The sequence below is a fragment of the Anopheles merus genome, unplaced genomic scaffold (assembly GCF_017562075.2).
Source record: "Anopheles merus strain MAF unplaced genomic scaffold, AmerM5.1 LNR4000774, whole genome shotgun sequence".
NCBI classification, from domain to species: domain Eukaryota; kingdom Metazoa; phylum Arthropoda; class Insecta; order Diptera; family Culicidae; genus Anopheles; species Anopheles merus.
Window position 1 is genome coordinate 1 of NW_024428354.1, and position 10,082 is coordinate 10,082.

The window sequence follows — 10,082 nt, forward strand, 5'->3', positions numbered from 1 at the left end:
AGGACAGGGCAAATGATACGATAAAAAAATTAAAACTGTTTTCAAATATCCATGTAAAAAGCCCGTTGTTCAAAGTAAAATACGAAACTACACGCTCTAAAAGACAAAACCTATAAAAATACTTTATTTAGTACACACAAATTTTGTATAATGTTATCATTTTACGTGACGTTAGGTTAAAAAGAAAAAGAAAGGGAAATTACACCTACTAGTTCCGATTAGTGTAGAACAATGCTCGATTGTATTCGTCAAGGTTGCATTATATTATGTAATGCATTATCTCTCACTATAACATGCACGCCCGGTCCAGTATCAGCAACAACGCGAACACTCTGCTCAGTATTAATTTTAATTTCTGACGGAAAGAGCAACGCCGTGTGCAATGAGTGAAGCAAGTTGGAAAACTGCCGAATTCTTTAAGGACGTAATAGCACGCGATCTTTCCCTGGAGTGTACTGATTCGTTTACAATCACATCATTTGAAGTTGGTAAGGCGAATGAAAAAACGGCAGGATATATGTCCAATATCTACCGGGTGTTGATCGAGCTAAATTTTGACAAAGAACTGCGAAGCCGACATCACTGTCATATATTGTGAAGGAAAAAACAGACACAGCATTCGGAAGTGGTCTGGTCGAATTGCTGTCCGTTTTTCCCAAAGAGAGTGAAGTGTACGAGAAGCTATTGCCCGCCTTTGAGCATCTCGTGCAGAACGAAGAAGAAACGGTACGATTTGGACCAAAAGTATTCAAAACAACTACCAACCCTGACACGGTAATTGTGCTGGAGGATCTTTCGCGCAGTCAGTTTCGGATGCGGGAGAAAAGTTTCGGTCTTTCTGTAACAGATGTTAAAAGGATACTTGAGAAATTGGCCAAATTTCATGCCGCATCAGTGCTTTATGTGGAAAAATGGAGCGTTTTCGGATGTCTTTGCTGAGGGTGTAATTTCGGAACGCACAATTGACGCACTGCGGGGACACTACGAGTCGTTATATAGTGCATTTGTACAAAGTTTGCGTGATCGTAACATCGCTGCCAAATACTTGCAGCCACTGGTAAATGCAGATCGGTTACACGCTCCTTGAGCAATGCTTATAACGTTTTTATTTATTATTTTCATACAGATCAAATTTGATGGACAATTGCTGCGTGAATGCTGTAAGGCACAGCAGGTGCATCATTCTGAGCTGAAAGTCTTAAACCATGGCGATCTGTGGCCCAACAATGTTATGTTCGGGACGGATGATCTACGGTTTGTAAGTATAATAGTAGCCACATCGAACGAGTAAGAGGTAGTCTTTATTTGTGTATTTTACTCCTCAGCTGGATTTTCAAACTGCATCGTATGGGTCGCCTGCAGCAGATTTGCTGTACTTCTTTGCCACATCCGCTACGGAACTGATGTGTGATTCGTTGGAGGAGCTGTTGCAATACTACCATGAACATTTGGTAAAAATATTACAACAGCTGCAGTACTGTAAATCGATTCCAACGTACACGGAGTTGCTTGATCAGATGAGGCGTCGCAGTGTACTGTTGCTGCCGCCTCTATCGGAAGCATTAGCAATTACGATGACTGGTTTGACGGAGCCATCGGATATGGAAATGATAACATCCGAGCAACCGGAAGGCGTTGCGCTACGGAAACTTGTGTACAACAATCCGGCATACGTCGCACTGATTGATCGGCTGCTTCCCAAGCTTTATGAATTACGGTTGTTGAAATGAGCTACAATTTTTTTTTAAACTTAATGGAAGTGAAATAAACTTGTGTCAAACTCGCAATATTTAAATATTATAGAACTGCATTTGTTTTTATCTTAAAGAATTTCAATGGTTTTATAAATGTATACTAAAAATTTGTAAAGTACTTGCAATAAAAATTCGGAAAAGGTTGAAGTTGCACAAGGTGCCTGAAATTCAAGAAATATGTTTATTGGAATTTGAATACTTTTCAAATTTCAATTTAAAATGGGGTTTTGCATTTATCTCTCTTGGTTTATTTTTTTCTCTTAGCCTTGTCAAAAAAATATACTTGATAAAGGCTTTGATGTATTAAAAACATATTCCATAAATTCATTTTAAATGTTTCTAACTTGTTTGTAGCTCAGCTTTTATGTCCATAGTTCTACAGCTTGTTTTCCATTACCCAGTTTGTTTTACATTACAGGGTTTCCCACGATTTATTCACCATATGTCATAGATTTATGGATCGTTGTAACAATTTATTTATTATTAATTTTATATTGGAATCGACCTGCAATACAAATTATTTAAAAAAAATCTGGGTAAACCCAATGTATCGTTGCAACAAACCAAAAAAATGGAATCATCTAAAAAAAATCGAAAACCAACCCTGTATCACCCATAGGCTGCGATAGGTATATATTGTATAGCAATACTCAAATAACTTAATCCAATATCTTCGGGGAGCTTAATAGTAAAATTCTATACATTTTCGATCGATATCGATTTTGTTCCAAGACATCACCCTGCAATAACCCAGGGTGATCCAGGGTCCATTTATATCTTTCTTGCGAGGAAATGTTTCTTCTTGTGAGAAAATCTGTGCAACTGAATGGTATTTTACATATTTATTCTTATGAAATCGGATTTTTTTAATTCAGGAGGAAGAAAACAGGAATATATAAAACTGAAATTATCTTTTTGTTTCATGGAAATAGTAGAGCGAATTATCGTAGCGAATTATGTTGGTTCCGGACCTTCTGGAGTTCTCTATGTATCTTTTTTACAAATTAATTCCATTAGTGTTCATTTGAATCGTTTAATCATTGATCTCGCTTGCTATTAGCGGCAAGTGGTGTCAGCAAACCTCGCGATCGGAAATATGGCAAAAGATCCTTCAGCTGCTCCTTGTAGCGCTCATTATTGAAAAGAAGCTTCTGAAACCTTTGTCCCACTTCCGTCTGTACGATGGCCGCTTCCTGCGATGCATCGTCTGTGTCGTCTACCAGCACGTACGGTAAATCGATCACGACAGTCTTGATGGCAAAAGTCAAACGATCATTAAAATCAAGGTGAAGCTGCCGAAGCGTCGGCAGTGGTTTCCCGTACCCGAGCAGCACCAGGTTGTGCACCAAGCGTTCCTGATAGTAGCGTAAAAAGTAAGCTTGCTTGGAGAGCTTCAAATCAGCCCGTGCGGAGGAGAACAGGAAGTGAATCAGATCGAACACGGGCGAGCCCCAGGACGGAAATTGAAAGTCGATCAGTGCCATACGATCGACGGACCCATCGTAGTCGTTGTATGCGAACAGCATATTGTTAAGCCAGGCGTCGCCATGATTGAGTACATTGAAACCATCCGGATTGAGGGTCCACGTGTCCACAAGCAGCTGGTAGATCTGTTTTGCAACGGTTTCCAAATCGTCTACAAATTCGCCCGCAAAATCCCACTCTCTCATATATCCAAACAAACTGTCCAGCGAAGGGGCAAACATGTGATCGGTTTTTGCTGCCATCTGCCGGTCGGCGGACGATGCGGTGAGTATCGCGGGTAGCGTTTTGCCCGATTCGCTATAGACCGCTGAAGCAGCGTGGAACTGGGCCAGATGATTAAGTGCAACCTCCAAGTGAGCCTGGTCTAAGCAATCCTGTCTGATAGCCATACGGTATCCGGAGATTGTTAAATCTTCCAGCACGATCACCTCCACCGGTAAACCGACGCGTGGTTTGTAGTACCGTGGTCCTAGCTTCACCGATACTCCCTTGCTACGGTAAAGTGCTTCAAAGGCGGGAATTAGGTGCTCGTACAGGTAAAGCTCTCGCACGTACACCTCCTTATCTAGGGAGTAGGATGCGGCAATTCCCTTTGGTGGCGCTTTGACGATAAGCGAGAGTGTTTCCTCCACGCCAGCATCCTTCCATAGCAGCTCCACCTTGACCGAGTATAGGGCTGCAGCGTAACTGTCACCCTTCTTCGCTGCGTTCTTCGTGTATACGCTGCGGACAGTTCGCTTATCACCAGGTGCAGTGCCAAACTTAGCGTCAACAATGTGTTCTACGAACTCGCGATCCAACCAGAGGGGCAACTCTAGCGAAGGATCACAGTCGATACGTGCTGGGCGCTGTGTTCCGATTTGCAGCAAATCGTGCACACCCATGTCGAAGAAATACTCCATCAGTTGCTCCATCTGCCGCACATACACCGGATTGGTGTACATTTTCAGCTTGAAGGATTCGCCCGCCGCGCCCTGATCCAGCATCAAATCCATCGAGGCGTCGTCCGTTTTCTCCATCAAGCAGATGGGTAGTATGGAAAAGCAAATCATGTATCCGAACAGATGGTGTGAGATGATGTCCGAGTGGAGCTCCTTCAGCAGCGGCACGGTACCAGTGTACCCGAGAAACTTCAGACTGTCGACGAGATGCTCGTGGTAGTACTGCACCATGTAGTTCAGCTGCGACAGCTTGAAATCTCCATTGACCGAGGTGAACATGAAATAGATCAGATCGATTGCAGGGGAAGCCCAGAAGCAAAGCTGATAGTCGATCTGGAATATGACAAGCAAACAATAAGTCAACGCCTTGCTCTTCTTCCAAGCGTTTTTTTTTGCAAGAGCATCGCAATCTTACCAACAAGATATCGTTCACCGTGCTGTCCTCATTGTATTGGAACAGAATGTTATTGCACCACATATCGCCATGATTCAGCACGTTGAATCCCTTCCGATTGGCGCGGGTTACGCGAATCAGCGAGTCAAACAAATCCATGCCCCAATGTTGCTGTAAAGGAGGGAAGCACACGTCACCAAGCTGCGCAAACAGTAGTAAAACAAACCAATCTTCGCCAAACTAATACGCACCATCACGCTGGCGCAATGTTGCGCCTTTTCCGACCAGCAGCGCATAATTTTCTGGAAGAAATCGGCCTGTCCCTTCTGAAACTGCTCGCTCATCGCGCGCCCCTTCTCGGTGAACATGCCCTCCCGGAACAGCTCCCCGTACGGGCCGCGATGATCCTCCAGCACGACCGACGCGGCATGAAACTGCGCCATTCGGCGCAGTACCAGGCGCGTATGCTCCATGTCCAGTCCCTGCCGCCGGTTGGCCATCGTAAACTGGCGTTCGCGCAAATCTTCCAGCACTATCACATCGGTCGGTTCGGTGCTGTGCTTGAGACAGCGCGGACCAAAGTGCACGCTGGTTCGGCCCGCCTCATGGTACAGCTGCTCCAGGCGGGGCAGCACGTTCGTGTACATGGCGATCTCTTTCGGGAACAGGTTCATCAGCTTCACCATTTCATCTGTCAGCGAAAGCTTTGGCAGTGCCTTCACAATCAGCGAAATGTCCATCGGCGCGCCGTCGGTATTGTGCAGACGGACCGAAACGCGCACGCGGTACAGAATGGAGGCATAATTATCACCCGCCTCCGTTGCGCGCCGAACGTCCAGGTCGGTGATCGTAAAATCAGTGGCCGGTTTGCCCAGCTTCACCACTATCGCATCGACAAAGTACTCTTTTGTCATCCATTCCGGAACACTCACCGCAGCACTGGCAGATGATGTCATTGTACACTGACAGCTTATATTTGTATAGTTTTTAATACCTGCACTTGTACACTACACAACCGACTGGGAAAGGTTTGGTCCGTTTGCTTTGAGAGACCATTAAATACTGACTCACGATCAAAGCCCGGTGGCGCGAGACTTGAAAATGGTACCGTGTGAAAGTGTGCGTAAAAGTTATCTTTTCTAAACCCGCCCAGATAGTCTAATGAGTGGACCGAACCGACCGACGACCATCGTACAGGATGGCGGTTTCGTTCGAGCCTACCACGATAAAGGGTTTCTGCACGATATGGGGATACCCCTTTGGTGGTAATCTTTACCCCACCCTCAAGTACACCGACTCTGCGTGGAACATTTGAACGAACGCTCGCCCCAATACGAGAGCAGCAGGTCGGTTTTTTGAGGGTCTCGCGCATGACGGAAACGCAGCCAGTGTCGTGTGGCATCGATTTCATCAAACTTTGTTATTATTGCTCGTAAACATATACATTGCGACCCCATCCGAGATCGAAGGGAGGATAGGGGGGGGGGGGGGGGGGGTTTAGAGCAACAGCACAGACACACACACACGCCCACCCGGCCGCCATGCGTACGGATTTCTCACGCAATCTTTACCGTTTGTTTTGTGAGGTCTTCTGTTTAGACGGTTGCTGGCGCGAATTCCGTTCCAATCACAATTGTGGCCTTTTTTGGAGGTGGACAAATGATAAGAATTTTGCGAGCACAAATGCCTTTTAGGGGAACGTTTGATAAGCACAAGGTTGCACATTTACGATGCGGGGGGCGCGCGCGCATTGTCTGCAATGGCGCGCGACTATGATAGAGGCGCGTTGCCAATAGGTACAGGCGGAAGATATAATGTGTAGCCTAATTACGTCATTTGTATAGGAAATCAACGGAGATGATTGGGATGAATGGGGTGAAGCACGGTTGAAATTGAAAGTCATGCTGACGACGGTGTTTGCACGCATCGGTTGTGTTAAAAAACGGTTGCGTATGTCCGCTACATTGCGGTTTGACCATTAGTTATTTAAAACGCATAAACCAAAAACCAAAAACAGTCACGCTAACAAAAAGACATACTTTTTTATATAAACTACTATGTAATAGACATTGGTTTATTTACTCCTTGTGTTTACATTGCTTCCTCTACTCTCTACAGATTTCTAATTTACAAACTGCCTTTACGTGGCACTCCCCGGTTGCGGAAGTAAGGCAGCAAGACCTTCAGTTGCGTTTTCAGCTCCTCATTGTCAAACATCTGCTTCTGGAAGCGTTGTCCAGCCTCGGTCGAGCCTTCAACAACAGCGTCCAGCGAAGCATCTTCCACGTTCGGAACGAGCGCGAACGGCAGTGCCAACAGGGCGCTCACCAAACCACACATTAGCAGATCGTTAAAGTCGACCAGCAGCTGCTGCAGCGTTGGGATGCGCTTCCGGTACCCGAGCAGCACCAGACTGTCCGCCAACTTTTCCTGATAGTAGCGCAGGAAGTAGTTCAGATGGGTAAGCTTCAGGTCCGCCCGAACGGAGGAGAACAGGAAGCTGTGCAAATCGACCATCGGCGAGGCCCAGCAGCACATTTGAAAGTCGAGCAGCGTAACGCCGGTGGCCGTCGGTGCGTCTGTGGCACCGGATGCGTAGCTAAACATCACATTGTTCACCCACAGATCGCCGTGATTTAGCACATTGAAACGATCCTCCCGTGGGGTGATAATGGTGGCCAGCTGATCGAACGCGTCCTTTGCCGCTGCCTTCAGATCGGTGTAGTGGTCGGGCGTCAAAAGTCCCAGTCCGCCATAAACTCGACCAAACTGTCCAGCATGGGTTGGAACAGTTCCTTGCCCATCGTTTTGAGACTTTCAATCACCTTCGGCCCGCTGAAGTCGCCCGAAAGGGTGTTACCTTGCTCGACAAACACCGCCGAGCTGGCGTGCAGTTTGGCCAGCTGTTCTAGCACCAGCTCGGTATGGTGCTGATCCAACCCCGCACGACGGTCCGCCATGCGGTAGTTGCCGTTGTGTGCCAGATCCTCTAGCACCATCACGTCCGCCGGAATGGCTTCGCACACCTTCAAGCAACGTGGGCTGAAGCGTACGGTCTCGCCCTTATCGTGGTACAGTCGCTCGAACGCAGGCAACAACTCCCGGTACATCTGTATCTCGCGAGTCGAGAAGGCTAGGTACGCCGTATGTTCCGCCAGCACACCCTTCGGCGGTGCTTTTACAATCGTCGAGAAGCTCTCCACCACCCCAGTGCCTTGGGTAAGTACGTCGACCTTGGCGCGGTACAGCATCGATGCGTAGTTATCGCCCTTGCTGGTCGCAAGTGCCACGCGTACGTTACGGATGTGTCGTCGCTCGCCGGCCGGGCACGGTCCAAGCTTAGCCGCTACTACGTCGTCGAAAAATCGTCGATCCAGCCACAGCGGCAGGTGGAGTGCGTGATCGCACTCGATCTCGGCCGGACGCTGGCTGCCCAGCTGGTTGATGTCGAATGCGCCGGAGTTGTAGAAGTACTCCAGGATCGGAGCCATCTGCTCGACGTACGCCGGTCCGTTGTACATCTTCTGCTTGAAAGCGGTTCCGGCGTCGCCCTGGTCCAGCATCAGATCGATCGAGGCATTCTCCGTCTTCTCCATCACGCAGATGGGAAACACGGAAAAGGCCGTACTGAGTCCGTACAGCTGCCGCTCGGTGAAATCCGAGTGTAGGTCTTGGAGTGAGGGACGCGCACCGCCGTACTGGAGCAGGGTCAAGTTCTCGGTTAACTGCTCGTAATAGTAACAGATCAAGTGGTCTAGCTCGCGCAGTTTCAGGTTGGCGCGCACCGAGGAAAAGATGAAATAGTGAAGGTCAATTACCGGGGAGCCCCACATGCACATCTGGAAGTCAACCTGCAATCAAGGGTAGTGTGTGTGTGTGTGTGTGTGGGTATAGTTGCGGGATTAGATAAACCGTTCGGAATTGGCCAATGTCGGATCGTTCAAGTTCGTTAAGGGTTCCTCTTCCTACTTACGAGCGTTATTTCTTTGATCTTGCTGCTGCCGTCGTACTGGAACATCATGTTGTTACACCACATGTCACCGTGGTTTAGCACGTTAAACTTGGCCGGGTCAGGTTTCGTGATGCGTAACATCGCATCAAACATGTCCATGCCCCAACCTTTCTGAAAACACAGAGCGAGAGTGAGAGAGGGGAAAAGATAGAGCAAAGTACCACAAAATTAGTTCCACAAATTGCACACTGCATGATGGGATGCATTTAGAAAAAAAGTCCTTATGACATCAAATGATCGTACGATTTGTTATTGTTTGCACAGGGTTGTGAAGTCATTGCGTTGGTTGCCTTCTTCCTACTCACCATAAGCTCTGCGTATAGCTTCCCATTGTTTGGCCATTTGCACATCACGTCGTACATGAATCGGTCATGCTGTGCCTGGAATTGCTCGAACATGGCACGGTTCTTTTCCGCGTACATTCCCTCCTTAAACTTCGCATCGTACGGTCCATTCCGCTCGTAGTAAACGGCAGAGGCCGCATGGAACTGGGCCAACCGTCGCAGCAACGTGTGACAGTGCTCGAGATCGAGCCCCTTCTGGCGCTCGGCCATTTGAAAGTCGCGATCCTTCAAATCCTCCATTACGATAATGTCCGTCGGCTCGGTGCAGTGCTTTAGGCAGCGTGGACCAAAGGCAACGTTTACCCCTCGCTCACTGTACAGTGCCTCAAAGGCGGGCAATATTTCCGTGTACACGGCCATCTCCTTCGGGAAGACGTTCATCGACGTGATCATTTCCTCGGAGAGGCCCAACTGCGGCAGCGCCTTCACGATAAGCGAAACGATCTTCGGATCCTGCTCGGCGTTCAGCAGCACCGTCAGCTTCACGCGGTACATGATCGAGACAAAGTTGTCACCGGCTTCCGTAGCCGGTCGAACGTCCAAATGCTCGATGCTGAATTCACTTAGCGTAATGTTGAACGCTTTGGCGATCGCATCAATAAAAAAACTGCTCGTCATCCATTCCGGAATTGAGACGGGTTTCGATGACGCCATCGTTGAGCCGTGTACCGACAATATTAGATGCTGGGACAGAACGAAGGGTGGTTGCGTTCACAAACGGGAAATCTCTTCAAAACACCGAACCGTTCTAGTCGGATGCTCGCGCATTACTAATTTCAAGCGAGCTGTTTACGCGTGGTGTTGAGTCGCGCGCTCCCCCACCCTGCGAGATACGTTATCTATTTGGTGGAGTGGCGGCATTGAAATCGGGAGCTGATTTTTTTTCGTTTTCTTGTTAATGTCTTGGTTTTACTTAGTTTTAAGTAATCAAGATATCTGTTGACAATATGTAACATGCATATAATAACATTTATTATTTTTATTCAAGTATAGCTGCGGCGATTGAAAGGACGCTAGGGGGATTCGAAATTGCTATTTACAGCTAAGATTAGCAATCATGGATTACCCTACCGGGGGCCAAAACCTTGACCGCCTAAAAAATGGAAATAGTTCAATTGTACTAACGACACAACTATAGGGGTTGCAGAAGCA

The 10,082-nt window shown here is 47.5% G+C and overlaps 1 protein-coding gene and 1 pseudogene across 1 annotated transcript; one reads left to right on the plus strand and one right to left on the minus strand.

Annotated features, from left to right (window-relative positions):
- Positions 1-127: 127 nt before the first annotated feature.
- LOC121603022 lies at positions 128-1,795 on the plus strand (annotated as a pseudogene).
- Positions 1,796-2,754: 959 nt separating this feature from the next.
- On the minus strand, positions 2,755-9,689 carry LOC121603021. The gene is made up of 7 exons (XM_041931758.1): positions 8,892-9,689; positions 8,548-8,697; positions 7,316-8,425; positions 6,756-7,283; positions 4,826-5,581; positions 4,596-4,745; positions 2,755-4,513 (listed from the first exon to the last, which is right to left on the minus strand). The coding sequence occupies exons 1-7, from the start codon at positions 9,582-9,584 to the stop codon at positions 2,792-2,794; spliced, it is 5,109 nt and encodes a 1,702-aa protein (XP_041787692.1). The 5' UTR covers positions 9,585-9,689; the 3' UTR covers positions 2,755-2,791.
- Between the last annotated feature and the right edge of the window lie 393 nt (positions 9,690-10,082).